General features: G+C 45.7%; 1 protein-coding gene and 2 long non-coding RNA genes across 3 annotated transcripts; 1 reads left to right on the top strand and 2 right to left on the bottom strand.

Moving 5' to 3' along the window:
* Nucleotides 1-938: 938 nt before the first annotated feature.
* LOC129714384 (protein PET100 homolog, mitochondrial) lies at nucleotides 939-6,850 on the bottom strand. Its single transcript, XM_055663951.1, has 4 exons — nucleotides 6,772-6,850; nucleotides 2,592-2,678; nucleotides 2,166-2,198; nucleotides 939-1,216 (listed from the first exon to the last, which is right to left on the bottom strand). The coding sequence occupies exons 1-4, from the start codon at nucleotides 6,799-6,801 to the stop codon at nucleotides 1,121-1,123; spliced, it is 246 nt and encodes an 81-aa protein (XP_055519926.1). The 5' UTR covers nucleotides 6,802-6,850; the 3' UTR covers nucleotides 939-1,120.
* Nucleotides 6,851-7,077: 227 nt separating this feature from the next.
* Nucleotides 7,078-10,053, top strand: LOC129714386 (uncharacterized). The gene is made up of 2 exons (XR_008726346.1): nucleotides 7,078-7,451; nucleotides 9,618-10,053. It is a non-coding gene; the product is annotated as an uncharacterized LOC129714386 (long non-coding RNA).
* A 2,199-nt stretch (nucleotides 10,054-12,252) lies between these two features.
* Nucleotides 12,253-16,536, bottom strand: LOC129714385 (uncharacterized). Its single transcript, XR_008726345.1, has 2 exons — nucleotides 15,713-16,536; nucleotides 12,253-12,697 (listed from the first exon to the last, which is right to left on the bottom strand). It is a non-coding gene; the product is annotated as an uncharacterized LOC129714385 (long non-coding RNA).
* Between the last annotated feature and the right edge of the window lie 4,510 nt (nucleotides 16,537-21,046).

The following is a 21,046-nucleotide window of genomic DNA, read 5'->3' on the forward strand; positions in this document are numbered from 1 at the left end:
CCTGTCCCGTTGAGTTACTCCAGCATTTTGTGTCTACCTCTTAAACCAGCACCTGCAGTTCTTTCCCACACATTATTAAAATAACTATCTGGGCCAACCTAGTTTCCCCATGAGAGCAGCCTGTTGCTATTTCTTCGGTTTTATTTCTCTCTCATGCAAATAGATTTTTTTGGACCAAGCATGCATAGTGAGGTGAGTCATCAATGTAATAAATCAAACACATCCTCTAGACAGAAGCATTAAAAAGGAGCCTGTGTTTAGAAACTGTAACTATTTTGTAATCATTTTGGCTTTGGCACAACTCTCACTTGCAGGGATAAGCATAAAAATGCTGGAGTAACTCAGCAGGACAGGCCTTATTTCTGGAGAGAAGGAACGGAGGACATTTCAGGTCAAGACCCTTCTTCAGACTTCTCACTGGCAAGCCCTAAGACAAAGCAGGTGGAACATATGCCTTTGCATTGGCATTAGCAAAATACAGACAACTTTAAGCTTTAAATGAATCAACACCTACATCTTTTAGTTAAATTCAGAACAATACAGGAGTCAAAACTAGGTTGACTCAGTTTAAAGCCCAGCAAAGTGCAGCCGTGGAATTCTCTGCCACAGAAAGGTAGTTGAGGCCAGTTCATTGGCTATATTTAAGAGGGAGTTAGATGTGGCCCTTGTGGCTAAAGGGATCAGGGTGTATGGAGAGAAGGCAGGTACAGGATACCGAGTTGGATGATCAGCCATGATCATATTGAATGGCGGTGCAGGCTCGAAGGGCCGAATGACCTACTCCTGCACCTATTTTCTATGTTTCTATGTGACCTCATGTATTATCCCTGCTCAGATAACCAAATTAATTCCAAAATTAAAAAAGCAACCATGAATAGTGAGCAGCCTGGAAAATGTACAAGTCAAAGTCTGTAAAACAGTTGTTGCCCGCAATATAATTATACTCAATAATTTTATTTTTTTAAATAAAAGTTCATCAGGTCATGACAGGAATGGTAAGGTAATGGTAAGATATGCTGATAAAGCTCTCCAGAAGAAAGAAATAATAATTTTGCAAAATTCCAACAGGCTGCATCAATTGAAGTTTTGCCCGTAAGTACTGGCAACTTCTGATTCTGTATTACTGTTCTGAAACTTTCTGTGTATCTGCTTGATGCAGGAGTTTCTGTTCCCGCTTCACTCTCATCCGTTCCTTGAAGTCTTCCAGTTCTTTGCGCTGTGATCAGAAACGAGCAATATTAGAAACAGCTCAGGGGCTGAACTCACTTGAAAGATATGTGTAAGTGAGGATATATAACACGCGCTCACCAGCTCCTGCGGATGAGGGTGTATCAAATGCAAGTTAGATACTTTCACAACTAATAACCGAGTGAAAAGGTTGGCCCTCAAGTACATCTTAGTTAAATTTAGTTTGTTGTCACTTATACCGAGATACGGTGAAAAGCTTTTTTTGCGTGCTATCCAGTCAGCAGAAAGACAATACATGATTACAATCGAGGTATTTACAGTGTATAGATACATGATAAGGAAATAACGTTTAGTGCAAGGTGAAGCCAGCAAAGTTCGATCAAGGAGAGTCCGAGGGTCACCAAAGATGTAGACAGTATTTCAGGACTGCTCTCTGGTTGTGGTAGGATGGTTCAGTTGCCTGATAACAACTAAATCTTTCCCCTCTCACCTTAAACCTACATCCTCTGGTTCTTGATTCCCTTACCCTGTGCAGTCACTAGTCCTAGCCTGCCCAACCTCACCCTATACTTCAGGCCCTCCTGTCCCGGTATCATCCTCGTAGGTTTTCTCTAAAACTCTCTCAAGCTTAATGTTGGCAGTCAATGACCATCTTGGCAAATTCTAAATAAAACTAAACAACAGATAAATGTGGTCACATATATTTAAAAAAAATCTGTGGTCACTTCATGAAGTAAAAGCATCAGTTTTGCAATTATTGAAGGTTAATGCCAAGCAGCCATATTATTCACAAGGAACTGCAGCTGTGTGAGACTCTCATCCCAAATGCCAGGAATAAGCAGGGAGTTCAATCCTTGATGTGAATGACAAATGTACTTTGATAAAAGTGGTGAAATCTGCTCATTGTTTATCTATAACCGATTACTTGCATTGACAACAATTATGTTATATATGGCATCAGGAGCTCAGGTACTTACGTGCATCTTCTCTTCTGGCGGATAGATTTCTCTCTGAAAAAATACAAATTGGAAATGGTGCTTGAAGAACACGGATGCCATAATAGAATGGGATTTTTAAAAACTGTTTGAAGTTCCAGCAAAGGACACGAGTGCTCCTATGAGCAGAATATACAATCCACATTGTTAACATACATTCTACCATTTCACAGTGCTTCACGTTCAAATTCCCAGGAGTCATTTGCCATCAGTAGAGCTCCAAATCTGACAGGAGGAATACAGATTCTTATGCATTCAAGCTTTAATCTAACAAGAGGGTAATGTTAATAAAAAAAACTATCTGCAGGCATGTTGGAATATCTCAGCAGGTTCTCTCAAATTCCAGTTCTTGTATTAATTTCAATTTTATCTGGTGAACAACTGCAAAATGCATCTCATAACACTGACCTTTCTTTTGACGACGTATTCTTCAAAGTACTCTGCTTGATTTGATATCCAAAACACTGTCACAGGAAATGACAGGTAAATGAACATCTGAAATAAAGAAAAGCACAATCAGATTTAGTTTAGTTTAGTTTAGAGATACAGCGCGGAAACAGACCCTTCGGCCCACCGGATCCGCACCGACCAGCTAACCCGCACATTAACACTACACCCACTAGGGACAATTTTTACATTTACCAAGCCAATTAACCTATAAACCTATACGTCTTTGGAGTGTGGGAGGAAACCCACGCAGGTCACGGGGAGAACGTACAAACTCCGTACAGACAGCACCCTTAATCGGGGTCGAACCTGGGTCACCAGTTCTGCATTCGCTGTAAGGCAGCAACTCTAACGCTGAGCCATCCTGGCCGCCCTGTTACACACTCTGAATTAAATATTTTGAGTGTTGTCGCCAAAAGACCCACTGACTTCTGTGCAAAAATAATAGGTTGCTATCCACAAGTTGCATTGTGGTGTTTCAGAAATCAAATGCAAACTTACATAAGACAAGAACATAACATCTGCCCCATCAAGTCTGCTTTGTCATTCCATGGCTGATTTACTCCAGGGCTGAATCTCTGCATTTAACTCATAGCCCTCAATTCCCCAAACTTTAAAACAATTAGACACGCAATAGACTGCAGATGTTGCAATCTTGTGCAAAACACAAGACGCTGGAGGAACTGTGGGTCAGGCAGCATCTGTGGAGGGAATAGCCAGAAGACGTTTCCAGATGGGACTTTCCTTCAAAAATCCACCTACCTTCGCTTTAACAACTTCTAATGACCACATATTGATAGATAAGCTACATCCATTGACTTTGCACGGGGTGCAAGAGAGGCTTGGATGAAAGGATCTTGGCTACAAGGTAAGGTTGGATTGGATTGTTTTTACTGGAGGCTGCGGGGAGGCCTGATGCATGAATATAAAATTACCAGACACATCGAGCAAACAGAATGTTTTACCCAGGGCAGAAATGTCAAATATTAGAGGTCACAGCTTTAAGATGAGAGGATAAAAGTTTAAAAGAGATGTGTGGGGCAAGCTTTTTTGTTTACACAGTAGTGGGGGCCTGTTACACAGCCAGGGGTGGTGGTAAAGCAGAAAAGATGGTGGTGTTTGAGAGGCCATTAGATACGCACCTGGATATGCAGAGAATGGAGGGATATGGATCATGTGCAGACAGGAGAGATTAGTTTAATTTAACATATTTGGCACAAACATCGTGGGACAGAACACAACAGTTCTATACTGATCTCATCACTTCCTCATCCTTGTGAGTCAGGTGCAAAAATGGTTATTTGTTTACATAAATTGTTATGAATTTGAACTTCAAAGCTAAACCCCATGCTGAGTTGGACCATCACATTGCAATTATGAGTAAGCAATTCTCTCTGCGATCATAGAAATTTGTTTTATAACGAGAAATACTTCTGCACTCTGTTAAGAAATCAAACCACCTACGACATGGAACAGAGTTCTTCACAGCACAGGTAATGAAGGATGTGCAAAGGTCTCGCTGAATGGAATGAGTTCTAAATAACTGCTCAAATATTTCCGCAGTTTTTTACTTCTCCCTTGTAAATGAGTCTCAACATGACTGCTATCTCCAGCAGAGACGACATGAAAACACAGGACATAATGATCAATGAACTACAGAAAGTAAATGAAAAATGTAATTGTAAGAAATGATCGGAATAAAGGATGAGAAAAAAGGCACAGTTGACAAAATAAAATTGAAGCAATGGAATAAAAAGATTTTAGAAGAAAAGTTATGAGAAAACATTTCAATAAAACTCTACGTACAACATAAAACTTGGCAGACGCAAGGAATTGGAAATAAAATAGATCTGTGGAGATCCTGCAGCAGGACTGGAAGAGGAAAGATTGCCAGGAAGAGAGGGTGGAACAGAAGCTTCTCCCACACACTCAACTGTCCAGCCAGGTTTCTTCACCCTGTTACTTTGCCCATTTTCCACCCCAATCCTCTACCTGGTCCCATCTGCCCATCATGCCCCTGCACTCGTGTTCAAGAACAGTTTGTCTACTCCACTGCGATATTTCCTCAAGGTATGCCTACTTTGAAGAAGTTCTCCTCCTCTCTCCGGAGAGTTACACAACCTCCTCTCTAACTGCCCCCTCTCTGTGATCCCCCCTGCCCTCCAACTGTACGAGCACATCCTTACCCAGACTCGGAAAAATATTTTTGTATGCCCCTTCACTTGCCTGCCTCTGCACTAATCAGATATGATAGAACTTTATTTATCCCAGGAGGGAAATTGATCTGCCAACAGTCACAAAACACAAGATACATGAAATTAAAGTGATGTGGAAAGTCCAGGATTGGGGAGGGGAAGGGGAGTCAGTCAACTCCACCACAGAAGGGGGAGGAGTTGTAGTTTGTACAATGATCCCAACCTCTGCACCAATCACTTGCCAAATGTTGTCCGATTAACAGTGATCACCGTTTATTTATGAACGCTCCATTATATGGAAACATTCTCTTTACTTTGGTTCATTCTAGTCCTTTCATAACCTCAGCATTTCTCAAATGCTTTACAGTTAATCAAGTACTTCTGCAATGCAACATTATTGAAATATAGGAAGTACAGTACTGTAGAAAATTCCTGCAGAGCTTCCACGAGTTCCACAGACAAATAATGTTTGTCTTGTTGATGAGGGATGGATAGTGGGAGAACAATGGTGTTAACTTCCTAGACATTTAAAAAAATGCAGATGCTGGAAACCTGAAATAAAATAGAAAATGCTAGAAATGCCCATGCTGTTCCACCCCTCTCTCCATTCTCTACGCTTCTATAGGCCCTGAAATGGTCCCTGCAGATTGACGACTAGTAAAGGAGGAAGAGAAATTGGGAACTACTAATTTGTTAGCCTGATATCATAGCAGGGAAGCATTGGGATGTATAATAAAGGATGCGACAGTAAAATACTTAAGAAATTAACAATGTGTTTGACAAGAGTCAACATCAAATTATGAATGGTAAGTCATGTTTAGCTAATCAACTGGAAGTTCTTTGAAGATGTATCTGCTGGAGCAGTTACGGAATGACCTGAAGATTTCATGTATTTGGAATGTCAGAAAGATTTCAATAAGATCTCACACAGGTGGAGATTATATCTACATATCTAGTCTGCCTGCACATAATCCATAACCCTGCATATCAAAAAACCTTTTAAACACATCTCAGGGGCAGGGATTTTTTTGCCTTCTGGAATAAGACATTTTTATGCACCTCAGTTTTAAATAACTGGCCCTTATTTTAAATCAGCATCTCCCTTCAGAGATGCTGCCTGACCAGTTGACTTCCAAGTCTGAAGGGTCGCGTCCTGGAATGTTACCCATTCCTTCTATCCAGGGATGCTGCTTGTCCCACTGAGTTACTCCAATTTTTTGTGTCCGACTTCCTACAGAACATATGTGTTGATTCCACATCTGCATTCCTTGTGTTCCTGTTAACTCTTCCTTCCAAACTCAGTCCCTGCAGTGCCTTAATCATTGGCCTGTAGCCACCTCTGGCCTAGTGTGCATGCCTACTAAACCCAGCATGAGCCATCTCCTCGCAGTGCCAAACTCAGCCCCCCTGCACCATTCCACCTCTGGCCCAGTGTCAACATCCTCTGGCCCGCTGTGAGTGACCACTCTGGCCCAGTGTGTGACCTTGACCCACTGTGATTGACCCCTCTGGCCCAGTGTCAACATCCTCTGGCCCACTGTGAGTGACCCCTCTGGCCCAGTGTCAACATCCTCTGGTCCACTGTGAGTGACCCCTCTGGCCCACCCTCTGACCCACTGTGAACCACCTCTGGCCTAGCGTGAGCGACCCCTTGCACCATCCCACCTCTGGCCCAGTGTCAACATCCTCTGGCCCACTGTGAGTGCCCCCTCTGGCCCAGTGTCAACATCCTCTGGTCCCCTGTGAGTGACCCCTCTGGCCCAGTGTCAACATCCTCTGGTCCACTGTGAGTGACCCCTCTGGCCCAGTGTGTGACCCCATGACCCACTGTGAGCCACCTCTGGCCTAGCGTGAGCGGCCCTCCTGCACCTTCCCCTCAGGCCTCAGGCCTTGTTCCCCGTCGCCCCGCGTTACCCCACCCATCCATCTTCCCCCCTCTCTCCTACCCGCGCGATCTCCAGCCTCACGCCCCCCATCTTGTCTCCGGGCCACCAGCCCGCCCGTCCCCGCGTGCTGCCATTGGCCCTGGCCCCCGTCACTCAGCGCCGCCGACGCCACGGGATTGGCCGCTCGGGCCGGGCAGTTGCCATGGCGACCGATGTCCCGCCCCCCGGTGTTGCCCAGGCGACAGGCCCAGTGCGGCCCAGTGCGGCCCAGGCAGGCGGTGGAGGCAGGGCGGGCCCTGGGCTCGGGGTAGGGGGGCATCATCGTCATCGCCGGTAGCGGGAGGCTGCAGACTGGGGGCTGGAGCAGCGGCTACGGGAGGCCGGGCCGGGCCGGGCAGTGCAGGGATATTTGTTTTAATCATAGGAGCAAAATTAGGCCATTCGGCCCATCATAGAAACATAGAAAATAGGTGCAGGAGTAGGCCATTCGGCCCTTCGAGCCTGCACCGCCATTCAATATGATCATGGCTGATCATCCAACTCAGTATCCCGTACCTGCCTTCTCTCCATACCCCCTGATCCCCTTTAGCCACAAGGGCCACATCTAACTCCCTCTTAAATATAGCCAATGAACTGGCCTCAACTACCCTCTGTGGCAGAGAGTTCCAGAGATTCACCACTCTCTGTGTGAAAAAAGTCTATTCCGTCACTCAATCAAGGCTGGTCTTGATCAAGAAGAGGTCTATCTCTCCCTCCTGATTCTGATTCAGATTCAACTTTAATTGTCATTGTCAGTGTACAATACAGAGACAACGAAATGCAGTAACCCCCCTTCTCCCCATAACCCCTGACACCCGCACTAATCAACGATCTATCAATCTCTGCCTAAACATTTCAATTTCTTTCTCAAATAACTATTGCTTTCCCTCTCTCTCTGTCCCTCCCCACCAGAGTTATCTGTCTAGTTGTACTGTCTTCCTGATTAATTTTACTGATTCTTTACCACCTTCCCCATAGCCAACCATGAACCATTCTACATTTCCTTACCATCTGCTTTGATCTGTCGTTTTCACATCTAACCCTTCCATATCACAGGCAATTAGACACTGTAAGTTACAGGGAGAAGACAAGAGAATGGGGTTGAGGGACGAAAATAGAACAGCCACAGGTAAATGTCAAAGTAGACTCGATGGGCTGAATGGCTTAATTCTGCTCCTACGACTCATTAACTTATAATAAGCAAAAAGTAGCGGTTAACTTTTCACTGTTCACAAAGCTTTTCATGGTACCTTGGTACACGTGACAATAAACTAAACTAGGGATAAGACTACTTTAGACTTTAGAGATACAGCGTGAAAACAGGTCCTTTGGTCCACCCAGTCCAATCCGACCAGCGATCACCACATACACTAACACGATCTACAAACCACAAACAATTTTACAGAAGCTAATTAACCTACAAACCTGTAAATCATTGGAGTGTGGGAGGAACCGGAGCACCTGGAGAAAACACATGCGGTCACAGGGAGAACTTACAAACTGCACAGACAGCACCTGTAGTTAGGAATGAACCTGGATCTCTGGTGCTGTGAGGCAGCAACTCCGCCACCCCAGTGGGCAGGATAAGGAAGGAGTTATCTTACAATAACAGGAGTATTAAATGACCTGCCTGCATTCACTGTCCAGGATTGCAGGTGAAAGATATTCAACAAGTGCTAATGTGATTATATGAGAATGATGCCTGGATTAGGGTGTATTGACTCCAAGGAGATGTAGACAGACTTGAATTATTTTCTCTGGAATGTCAAAGGATGCAGGGAGACATGATAGAATTATATAAAATTATGAGAGGCATAATAGTGTAAAAATAACCCTTTTTCCAGGATGGAAATGTCAAATTTTAGAGGGCATAGCTTTAAGGGACTGGAGGCAAGGTTTTTTACAGAGGTTGATGGATGCCTGGAACATGGTGGTGGTAGAGGCAGATACAATAGTAGTATTTAAGAGACATTTGGATATGCAAGGAATTGAGGGGTATTGATTATATGCAGGCAGATAAGTTGGTCTTATGTTCAACACAGGCGTGGCTGAAGGGCCTCTTTCTGTGACAGTAACAGGAAGGAGACAAGAGGAAATTGATGAAAACCCTGCAGTCCTAACTAACAATTAAAATACTTGCCATCTAAAATCTTTTATTAGATCAGTCATCTAGTGTTTACCTACTTCCTCATTTACTGACGGTGACTATACAATAAAACCTCTGGGACACAAATCAAGACAGCAGTGTCTGCGATTTTATTAGATTTAATTTAAGCTTTCAATCCTTATTACTCAGTGCACAGCACAGTGGCATCACCATCAGAGCTGCTGCCTCTCAGCTCCAGAGACCCAGGTTCGATTCTCACCCCTGGCTCTGCGTGGAATATGCATATTCACCCTGGGATGCTATAATTTCCTTCAGGTGCTCCTGTTTCCTCCTACATTCTATGAAAATGCTCAAGTTTTCAGTTTATTGGTCACTGACACCACTGTGTAAGTAAATGGTTGAATCTAGGTGAGTTTATGGAAAGATAAGACACAAAAAGCTGAAGTAATTCAGCAGGTCGGGCAGCATCTCTGGAAAAAAGGAACAGGTGACGTTCCGGGTCGGGACCCCTCTTGAGATGGAGTTTATGAGAATGTGGGCAGAATAAAAAGGGATTAGTGTTAACTGGGCATGATGGAATGGGTTTGTTGGGCTCAAAGACCTGTTTCTCTGACTTTGACACGAGATAAATATTTACAGTAGCAGTTTGTCTGCCATATATATACCACTGTATTCTCGATGATGCCACATGGATTCAGAGACAAGATACTGGTACGCAAGATTTGCATCTGATCTAACATTTATTACTTTACTCTTCCAGTTGTGGACAACGCCTTTTACAGACCATGAATGTTAAAGTTTTAATGGGCTAGAAGGCTTGGTACTTGAAGATGGAAGTATTTTGCGAGAATTGCTCACAGCCTGCAGATCGAGGAACACTGTAACCATGCATTACTCAACATCTCAAGTCCTCTTCAGATGGGCAAGTTGACCTGAGCTTTTTGATCAAAGTCTCATGATTTTGTTGAATATCTACAGCCGGAAAACAAAATTACATTTTCTGAGCGAATGTGTGGCCTCGAATTAAAAAGGGAGGAATAGGACATTATTTACCTCATTGAAATTCCAGGCACTTAGATGAGTTCAAATAACAACAAGGACCTGTTGAATAGAGAAAGGTTGATAACAGTGAAGCTGATAATAACAGCCAAGCTGGGAAATTCATGTTTCATTTATAAAAGCACTATTCAAACCCCTTGGTAGAGATTTATTTTTACTGCAGCCCCACAGTGTCTTGTGTAATGTTATAACAACCTGGTGTTTGGCCCATTTGTGAAATATTTTGCTAATTTAAAAAAAAAACATTTCAGCTCGGCCAGAACTCAATGATTTTTTAGTACAGCTGTTTTCCATTTGCCAATGTTTAAGTGACTACAGTCTATAATATAACCTATAATTTTAATTTGCATAAAACCATCCAACACTATCTCTGTCCATGCGACAACAAAGAAACCAGTGAATAGAAATTGTAATTACCTAACTCCAATTATCTCTTTTCAAATATACCTAGTGGTTTCTATGTTAACTCCATGTAGCTGATATATGGTGCCTTCTGGCCTGTTGTGGCTACTGACTCTCACATTCTGACCTTGATTGATCGATTGAGATACAGTACGGAAAAAGGCCCACCGAGTCCGCTCTGACCAGCGATCCCCGCACATTAATACAATACTACACACACTTGGGACAATTTACAATTTTACCAAGCCAATTAACCTACAATGCTGTACCTCTTTGGAGTGTGGGAGGAAACCGAATATCTCAGAGAAAATCCGCACAGGTCATGGGGAGAACGTACAAACTTGGTAAGACAATACCTGTAGTCAGGATCGAACCTGGGTCTCTGGCACTGCAAGGCAGCCACTTTACTGCTGTACCATCGTACCACCACGACTTGGTTAAGCCCTGTGGATTTATCCACTTCAATGTGCTTTAAAAATGGCAGTACCTCCTCTCATCTGATCCAATGATAAATGTAGCAGCGTTGTGAAGGGTCCCATCCCGAAAAACTGCCTGTCCATTCCCACCATCGATGCTGCCTGACCTGCTGAGGTCCACCAGCACATTTGTGTTTTGCCGCGATAAACTCAGCAGGCTTTCATGAATTGTCAAATAAATTTGTGCAAAAATTTCTGTTCCACAGAACGACTTCTATTTAGATCAATGTGACTGCAGAGACATGATATTTAATAATGTATATTTATGATTGATGATGCTCCCCAGAGTCCCACACTGAACATTGATGGATGCAAATCCGTACCATGCACGGCTGATGGAGGCAGCTGCTCCAGGTATCAATGAAATGGAGTTTGAAATCTGAAAACTAGAACATTGCCTTGAGGCAAAGATCCTTTAATTAATTATTTTACCAACCGAGAAGAGTTTAAAAATATTCATTTTGTTCTAACATTCAACCTACATTAATTCCTCTTTTTTTCTCAGCTCCTTTAGTGATTTTGAAATGTATCAAGGTGGAAAACAAATATGACTTTAGCATTTACCCTGGAACATACAGCTGCCAGTCCTGTCCTTATCTTATCCAGGTTTCTGTAATGGCCACAATGCAGTCACACATACCTATCCACGCCCTAACCTCATCTGCCGACCAGTCAGGCAAGCCTCTTGAATTAAAATGTTTAATTTAAATCCCCATTCCTTCCTCGCTCCCTGCCTTTCTCCTGCCTATTCTGTCCTTTATACGTTCTCTCATCACCATACCGAATTCTAACCTCTCACTTGCCTCTCTGTCCTGTATAAGATCCCACCAGCTGCATTAGCGAACCTGCCTGTCAGGATATAGGTTCCCGTTTAGTTAAGGTGCAACCCGTCCCTCTTGTACTGGAAGCCTCCTCCCCAGAAGAGATCCCAATGGTCCAGAAACCTAAATCCCTGCCCCCTGCACCAATTCCTCAGCCACACGTTCATCTCCCCTATCTTTCTGGTCTTACCCTCATGAACACATGGCACTGAAAGCAATCCTGAGATCACTACACTGGAGGTTGTTCCTGTTTGTAAGATATTTACCAAACTCCCTATACTCATATTGAGGGCCTCCTTCCTTTTCCTACCGATGTCATTTGCGCCAACATGCACGATGACTTCTGGCTGCTCCCCGCCCCCCCCCTTGAGGCTGTCCTACAGCCACTCTGAAACGTCCCGGACCAAGTATCTATCCTCAGATTCAAACCGCCCAGTGTGGTTCACTACAGTAAGGGTTTACTGTAATCCATCTCTCCCCCCCACTCCCCTCCCAAAGAAAACCAAATTCTTGTTTCACCTCGGCAGGATTCAATGCCTGCGCCCCATTTACACCATAACCAGATTTCTTAGCTTTGGTGAGATGCATTGAGGGTCACAGATTCCAGAGAAACAACATAAAAACAGACCAATATACAAGATCTCGGCTCTTTATTGGTTGCTTTTACAATGACCTTTGAAAGGGTGGGTGGGATTTGAGTCACCTGCTACAAAAGAAAGGGAGGTCGGGACTTCAGAACAACTCCTTGGTTGGACAATAGACCCACTGGTCCTCATGACCCCAACTGGTTAAGTCCTGCTGTCTACATAGACAACCTTTGGAAGGGTACGTACTGAGTAACGTCCTGCACCCTGGAAGAGCAGTTTCCAGAGTGGTTACAGTGGGTTTCTGGTGACATCTGATCTCTCTCATTGGAACAGGTTACAGTCCGTAGTGACGAGTCTTCAATGGGCTTCTGCCCGATTTTTCCCTCTGGCCCTGTGCAGCAAAATGTTGGAGGTAGATCTTCAGCCGTGGACTTGAAGGGCAGGGCAACGCTGAAGATCCCAAAGGCCCATTGTTTCTCCAAATGCTGAGCGACCCTGCACATATAAATAACAAGGCAAATGCAATGTTAGCATTCATTTCAAGACAACTGGAATATAAACTCAAAAAGCTGGAGTAACTCTAAAATATATAAAAAGAGATGTAATGCTGAGGCTTTACTACACTGGTCAGACAGCATGTGGAATATTGTGAGCCGTTTTGGGACCCATATCTGAAGAGGGATATGCTGGTATTAGAGAGGGTGCAGAGGAGGTTTATGAGAATGATTGGATTAACATATGATGAATGTTTGACCGCTCTGGACCTGTACTCGCTGGAGTTTAGAAGGATGAGGGGGGGGCTCACTGAATAGTAAAAGGCTGGATAGGGTGGATGTGAGAGGATGTTTCCACTAGTGGGACAGAGTCTAGGACAAGAGGGCACAGCTTCAGAATTAAAGGATTACCTTTAGAAAGGAGACAAGGAGGAATAAAATTAAAGAGAAGGCATATAACATTGCAAAGGTTAGTGGGGTAGCTGGAGAATTGGGAAGCTTTTAAAAAACAACAGAAGGTAACTAAATGTTGAGAGAGTGGGCTGAGAAGTGGCAGATGGAATACAGCATAGCAAAATGTGGAGTCATGCATTTTGGTAGTAGGAATAAAGGCGTAGACTATTTTCTCAATGGGGAGAGAATTCAGAATTTGGAGGTGCAAAGGGACTCGGGAGTGCTGCTGCAGGATTCCTAAAAAGTTAATTTGCAAGTTGAATCGGTGGTAAGGAAGGCGAATGCAAAGCCGGCACTTATTTTGAGAGTGCTAGAATACAAATACGGGGATGTAATGCTGAGGCAATCCTAGGGCAGTGGTCAGATCACATTTGGAATATTATGAGCAGTTTTGGGCACCAAATCTCAGGAAGGATGTGTTGGTCCAGAGAACATTTACGAGAAAGATATCAGGAATGATTGGGTTAAGATATGATGAGCGTTTGACGGCACTGGGCCTGTACTTACTGGAGTTTAGAAGGATGAGGGGGAACTCATTGAAACTTACCGAATAGTAAAAGTGGATGTGGAGAGGATGTTTCCACCAGTCGGAGAGACTTGGACCAGAAGCCATAGCCTCAGAATAAAAAGACGTACCTTTAGAAAGATGAGAAGAAATTTCTTTAGTCAGAAGGTGGTGAATCTGTGCAATTCATTGCCACAGACGGAGATGGAGGCCAAGTTAATGGATATTTTTAAGGCAGAGATTGACAGATTTTTTATTAGTTCGGGTTATAAGGCGAAGGCAGGAGAATGGGGTTGAGAGGGAACGATAGATCAGCCCTGATTGAATGGCAGAGTAGACTTGATGGGCTGAATGGCCTTATTCTGCTCATGTAACATGAATTTCTTTAGGGAGAGGGCAGTGAATCTGTGGAATTATGTGCCACAGACGGCAGCGGAGGCCAAGTCATTGGGAATTTTTAAAGCGGAGATTGGCAGGTTCTTGATTAGTAAGGGTGTCAAAAGTTACGGGGAGAAGGCAGGAGAATGGGGTTGAGAGGGAAAAATAGATCAGCCATGGTTGAATGGTGGAGTAGCGGCGCTGTTGAATGGCTGCGGCTCGCCTGCAGTCCGTCTGTTTTTACTTTTTTTTGTTGTTTTTTTGTCTTGTTTTAGTCAAATTTTGGTTTATTAGGTTGTGTTATGTGTGGGTGGGGGGGGGGGGTGAAACATGGTTTTCTGTCTTCCTTCGGGGGAATGCAACTCTTTCTGTCCTATCCCCCCCCTCCTCTGCCTCCGTCTGCGCTGAGGCCTAATGGGGAGCTGGCGGCCTCCAACTGCGACCGACCTCGAGGCTCCGGAGGCAGAGCCAGCCAGGACTTACCAACGCGAGGCTGGCCGAATTTGGAGCTGTGTGTTCGGTGCATTCCGTTGTCTGAGGGGGCGTTGTGGTTGAGGGGGCGTGTTGTCCGGTGGTTGAGGCTGAGGGGGTGTACGGTGGTTGAGGTGGTGTTCCGGTACTGAGGTGGCGATGGTGGCGGCGTTCCGGTGGTTGAGGCGGCGTTCCGGTGGTTGAGGCGGTGTCTGAGGCGGCGTTACCGGTGGTTCCGGTGGTTGAGGTGGCGTTCCGGTGGTTGAGGAGGTGTTCCGGTGGCAGAGGCGGCGTTCCGGTGGTTGAGGTGGCGTTCCGGTGGTTGAGGTGGTGTTCCGGTGGTTGAGGTGGCGTTCCGGTGGTTGAGGTGGTGTTCCGGTGGTTGAGGTGGTGTTCCGGTGGTTGAGGCGGCGTTCCGGTGGTTGAGGTGGCGTTCCGGTGGCTGAGGTGGGCGTTCCGGTGGTTGAGGAGGCGTTCCAGTGGTTGAGGCGGTGTTCCGGTGCTTGAGGCGGTGTTCCGGTGGCTGAGGTGGCGTTCCGGCGGCGACCTGAATCCGGGGCACGGCTGCAGGCCAGTGGACGACATCGTTGGGAGCTCGCAGGTCACAGGCTGGTGCCCTGTTTTTATGGAGCTCCCGTGGCAACAGCTGCGTCCGCTGGACTGGAGGGCGACATCTCGGCAGCTTCGACCACCCTGGGCCGCGGGACTGAATCACCATCGCCCGGTGGGGTAACAACATCGGAGGCCTGGATCGCCTCAGCGCAGAGGGAGAATAAAGAGGGAAGAAACAGTAACTTTAAGACTTTTGCCTCCATCACAGTGAGGAGGTGCCTGGTGAACTCACTGTGGTGGATGTTAATTTGTGTTTATTGTGTGTTTTGTTGTTTACTATCATATGTATGACTGCAGGCAACGAAATTTCGTTCAGACCGAAAGGTCTGAATGACAAATAAAGGAATCTAATCTAATCTAATCTCGATGGGCTGAATGGCCTAATTTTGGTCCTATGACCAATGAACTTATGACAAGTGGCACTGGCAGAGCAGTTTGAAGACCGACAGCTGTCTACATTGTTGGTGGCACAGGAGCTGCTTCAGACAGTGAGAGATCGGGGAGCCATGAATATGCTGCAGTGAATGTTCTACGACTGTTTGTAAGGTCTATCTCGTGGGGAATTGCAGAGGAAGGATACCCAAGTAAAGGTCTTACCTGAAGTCCCGAGCAATGTCCCATACCAGGTACAGGAAGGCAGTTCAGCGGAGAAGCAGCTCAGCCTATTCCTAGTAGCACCACATCCTCCTCAGGAACACAGAAGAGTCAGGAGCGATGAAGCTTCTACATGTTTCCCTCGGTCCATGGCCATCTCTTCAGATCTTGTCCTTTGGTCAATCAGAGGCTGATGATCACCCTGGAAAAAGTTCAATATCTTCCCTTCTTTGCTCTCCCGCGGTCAGGGGCCCCGAGATGTCTGTTGACGGGGCGATCTTGGCTCCTGTAGCTGGCGGTCGGGCCGTGATCTCCCCACCATCAAAGGGATCTACAGGAGATGCTGCATCCTAAAGGTAGCTAATGTCAAAGACCCACACCACCCTGACCACACTCTCAATATTTCACCTACCATCAGCAACAAGGTACTGTAGCTTAAAAAACACAACCTCCTGGTTCAGGAACAGCTTCTTCCCAGCTACCATCAGGCTCTTAAACATTGCCCAACACTAACCACAACTATGAACAATGAAGAAGAACTACAGACTGAGTCTTGAGTTGCATTACAGACAGTTTTTACATTGGTATCAAGACGCTTAATTTACTGACATTTTGATTAATGCATTTTTATGTTGTTGCAATTACAGGCTTGTTAATCTACAAGAAAATAATTTAAATTGCCTGTTGCCTGTACATATGACAATTAAATAATTAGAACAGAACAGTAAAAGGGCAGGTCCTTCGGCCCACAATGTTTGTGCTAAACATAATGCCCAGACCAACTGCACAAATTCAATATTCCTCTATTCCCTGTGTATCCATATTTGTATCCACGTTGCTGAAAGTAGTGCCTGCCTCAACCACCACCCCACCCCACAGTCTATTCCAGACACTCACCACAACTACGAGATATTATGGACTGCGTCTTTGGTTCCACTGTGGACAGTGTTCTACAGTAGCATTTAATTAATAATACTGAACATTTTATCAGTGTGTTGTTGAATTTACAGGCCAGTTAAGATACAGCAAAAAATAATATGCCAGACACAATGGAAAAACCAACTCTGACACGCCAACACAAGTTCCATGTCCCTCCGTACCCATACACATTGAAAAGTTACTGAACTGCCACTCTAGTATTGACCTCCACCACTGTGCATTGGTGACCTCCCCGTACACCACATCTCTGAGGATGCGTCCATCCTGTGGACATGTCCAAGCCAGCTGATACACTTCTGTTAGAGGGCCACAAGGATGCTGGGCATGTTGGTCAGGCAGAGGACAGATTCAAAGATGGTTTAGATGCAGGAAGATTGTTCCCGATGTTGGGGAAGTCCAGAACAAGGGGTCACAGTTTAAGGATAAGGGGGAAGTCTTTTAAGACCGAGATGAGAAAATCATTTTTTACACAGAGAGTGGTGAATCTGTGGAATTCTCCGCCACAGAATGTAGTTGAGGCCACAGTTCATTGGCTATATTTAAGAGGGAGTTAGTTGTGGCCCTTGTGGCTAAAGGGATCAGGGGGTATGGAGAGAAGGCAGGGATGGGATACTGAGTTGGATGATCAGCCATGATCATATTGAATGGCCGAATGGCCTACTCCTGCACCTATTTTTGTCCAATCGAGAAACTCCCAGGATGTAACGTTGACATTTACCATTCTTGATGTAGGTAAGTCATCCAAGCTTCACTGCTGTACAGTAACGTGTTCAACACGCACGCTTTGTAGACAGTCACCTTGGTCTTCATTGTGAGTTTCCTGTTCTTCCATGCAGTGGATTCCAGACCTTTTCTGTTAAAACAAAACTTGCCTCACACATCTCCTCTGCTCAATCCAATACAACTGGATCTTCAATTTCCTCATCAGCAGACCACAATCAGCACAAACGGGCAACACCTCCTCCTCTATAACCAACACAGGACCAGCTCAAGGCTGTGTGCTCAGTTCCCTGCTCTATCACCAGGACTGCACAGTCAGACCATCCAAATGCCGTCTTTAAATTCCACCGACGATACCACCGTTGTTGGACAAATGATGGATAATGATGAGTCAGAGTACAGGAGAGAGATTGATAATCTGAGGGAATGCTGCCAGTGCAGACGTTTTGTTCTCAATGTCCGCAGGACCACAGAGCTATTTGTTGACCTCAGGAGAAAGCCGCAGATCCACAAACTTGACTTCTTTGATGGGACAGTGGTGGAGAAAGTTATGTTCCAAGATCCTGCTTCAAGTTCCTGGGCGTTCATATCTCTGAAGATCTGTCCTGGTTCCAACGCAGGTCCCATTTTGTTCTCCACTTCACTCCTCGACCGACCTCCGACACCCACCGCGGGCCCGTCCTAGGCTGCCCACAGCCGGATCCTCTCTTGGTCCTCTCCCATTCATTTACCGTTCTTGATGGAGGTAAGTTGCCCAAGCTTCACTGCTGTACAGTAACGTGTTCAACACTCACGCGTTGTAGAAGTTACCTTTGTCTTCATTGTGAGTTTCCTGTTCTTCTATGTCCACTTGCTTAGTCTCCCGAAGGTGGGTGCTGTAGAGGAAGGTGGTTTACTGTACGTGAATTGGTTTCCTCATCCAGAGAGTGGCTGTCAGTCACCGTAGATCCTAGGTTGGTGAATTTAAAACATTTTCCAGTGGAGTGGTGCTTATGGTGATTTCAGAGGGGAGCGGAGTGCCCTGACCCATGACAACAGTCATCTTAACGCTGATTGCCGGGCAGTCTTTGGTGCGAGCATGAGACAGTCTGTCCATCAGTCCCTGAAGTCCTTCTTCTGTTGGGGAACTGAGTGCAGCATCATCAGCTTATGTTCCCTTATAAGCACAGTTCTCATCTTCGTCTTGGCTTTCAACATTGCCACATTGAAGAGCATCGCATCACTTCTGGTTTGAAGATATACATCTTCCGTGCCTGTTGGGAAGGCAAAGAACGAAAGGGCAGATCGGAAGATGCCAAACACCATGGGAGTTGGGACAGAGTCTTGCTTCACTCCACTTCTCATGGGGAAACTGTCTGATGTAGCTTCATCAAATTCCACTGTAGATGTATGTTCTCATGGAAGGACCAAGTGAGGTTTAGAAGACGTGGTGGACATCTAATCTTCTCCAGTAGCTGGTAGAGGCCGTGTCTGCTGACAGAATCAAAAGCTTTTGTAACATCCACAAAGGCGATGAACAATGGGGTTTGCTGCTCCTGACATTTTCCTTGGATTTGACGCAGGGAGAAGATCATGTCCATTGTGGATCTACCTCCATGGAAACCGCATTGTGCCTCAGGTCAGCGAGTCTGTGCAGTCTTTGTAGGATCACTCTGGCAAAGGCCTTTCCTGTAACACTCAGAAGTGAGATGTCCCTGTAGTTGGTGCACTCGCTGAGATCTCCCTTGTCCTTGTGCAGTGTGACGATGTTTGTGTTACACGTGTGTTGAGGGACACCACTCTCTCTCTGATGATTGTCTGTCGGTCATTGTTGCGTGCTTCAGACAGTCTGCCCATCAGCCCCTGAAGTCCTTCTTCTGTTGGGGTGATGAGTGACCAATGTGGTCCCAACTGTTCCTCTTCCTTCTCGGCGGTCACTTCAGCCACGAGGCTCGTCCTTGTTCGTGGCCACTGATTGCCAAGTCTGGTCTTGACCAGCTCCACGCTGACCGCCTGGTCGGCTCCAGCAAGGCGCTCACCGGGAGGTTCTCTCAGCAACACAGCAGGGTCAGGTGTGATGAAGCTTCTGCGGCCACCCCTGGTCCATGGCCTTGTCTTCAGATCTTGTCCTCTGGTCAATCTCAGGAACTTTCCCTCTGAAGACCTGCAGCAAAATGCCACTGGGGCAGATGATGAGTCAGAGTCAGACGAGTTTGACAAATTCTTAAACACCGTGGATTCTCACGTGCAACAGATCGCTTCCGGTTGTACTGGGAAATGTTGACGATGAAATCCCAAATGCAGACGAGAGCGGGGGTGGGGATGTGGTTGTAGCTCTTTCTAGAAGTGGCTCTTAAAAGGGCCTTTGTTGGACACTGAGAAATTCCGGTGCGGTCCCCACCGATGTGGCTTCGTATCCGATGGTTTTCCACGAACAGCATTCGGGATCCCGACATCCATTTTCAGGCTTTTGTTGCGTGCGATCCAATCCCTCTTGGTGTTGCACGTGAGAATCCAAGGCGTTTAAGAAATTTGTCAAACTCATCCAGTTCTGACTCATCATCTGCCCCAGTGGCATATTCCTGCAAATCTTCAGAGGGAAAGCTACTTGAGAACAGCGGGCGACCACATCAGTCGGCAGATGTTTCATGCTTTCCCCATTCACACCGTCTGGAGGATATCTAGGGTGACAAGAAGTCTCACCAAGTTGTTCCTCAATAGCTTCTCCAGCGCCAGGTCAATCACAGGAAACATGGCAGATGGTCTGTGCAGTCTTTGTAGGATCACTCTGGCAAAGGCCTTTCCTGTAACACTCAGAAGTGAGATGTCGATGACCTCAAGAGTGGAAAACCGATGATCCACAAACTTGTCTTCATTCATGGGACAGTGGTGGAGAACGTTATGTTGCAAGTTCCTGGTTGTCCATGTCTCTGAAGATCGGTCCTGTGTCCAGCACATCAATGCAATCACACACAAAACGTATGATCACAGAGGTGTAAGCTTTCGTATAATCCACAAAGGCGATGAACATGGGGTTTGCTGCTGTTGACATTTTCCTTGTATTTGACGCAGGGAGAAGATCAGGTTGATTGTGGATCTACCTCCATGGAAACCGCATTGTGCCTCATGTCAGCGAGTCTGTGCAGTCTTTGCAGGATCACTCTGGTAAAGGCCTTTCCTGTAACACTCAGAAGTGAGATGTCCCTGTAGTTGGTGCACTCTCTGTGATCTCGCTTGTTCTTGTACAGTGTGACGACGTTGGTGTTACGTGTATAAAGCAGGGGAAGGGTGTGCCAGTACGGCAAGAGTTGACGGTTTCCATACTTAAGGAGGTCAGTAGATATGCCATCCTGTCCAGGAGCCTTCCTCGGCAGATGTTTCATGCTTTCCCCTTCAAACAATCTGGAGGAGATCCAGGGCCAAAAGAAATCCCACTAAGTTGTTCCTCAACAGCTTCTCCAGCTCCAGCTGTTGAAGGTAGCAGAGAACGTTGAGCAAGATTGGGTCTTCAAGATCTTCAATCATCTGTCGGGGTGGAAGATTGCAACCTTCATGTGGTTTCGACGAATGCAATCAACCCGGCGTGCACATTTTAAAAAGATCAAATAGAACAAGTTGTCCTACAACTTTAGACTGTGCACGCCATACGCAAGAAGAATCATCTGACATTCCAGTCCACGACGATAGTTGGTGCACTCG

The sequence above is a fragment of the Leucoraja erinacea genome, chromosome 39 (genome assembly GCF_028641065.1).
Source record: "Leucoraja erinacea ecotype New England chromosome 39, Leri_hhj_1, whole genome shotgun sequence".
NCBI classification, from domain to species: domain Eukaryota; kingdom Metazoa; phylum Chordata; class Chondrichthyes; order Rajiformes; family Rajidae; genus Leucoraja; species Leucoraja erinaceus.

Excerpts from the sequence above, each read along its gene's own strand:
- LOC129714384 (XM_055663951.1), bottom strand. The coding sequence starts at position 6,801 with ATGGGGGGCGTGAGGCTGGAGATCGCGCGG. Across the intron at positions 2,679-6,771 it reads TGAGGCTGGAGATCGCGCGG|ATGTTCATTTACCTGTCATT; the intron begins GTAGGAGAGAGG and ends TCTTTATTTCAG. Across the intron at positions 1,217-2,165 it reads CGCCAGAAGAGAAGATGCAC|CGCAAAGAACTGGAAGACTT; the intron begins GTAAGTACCTGA and ends TTCTGATCACAG.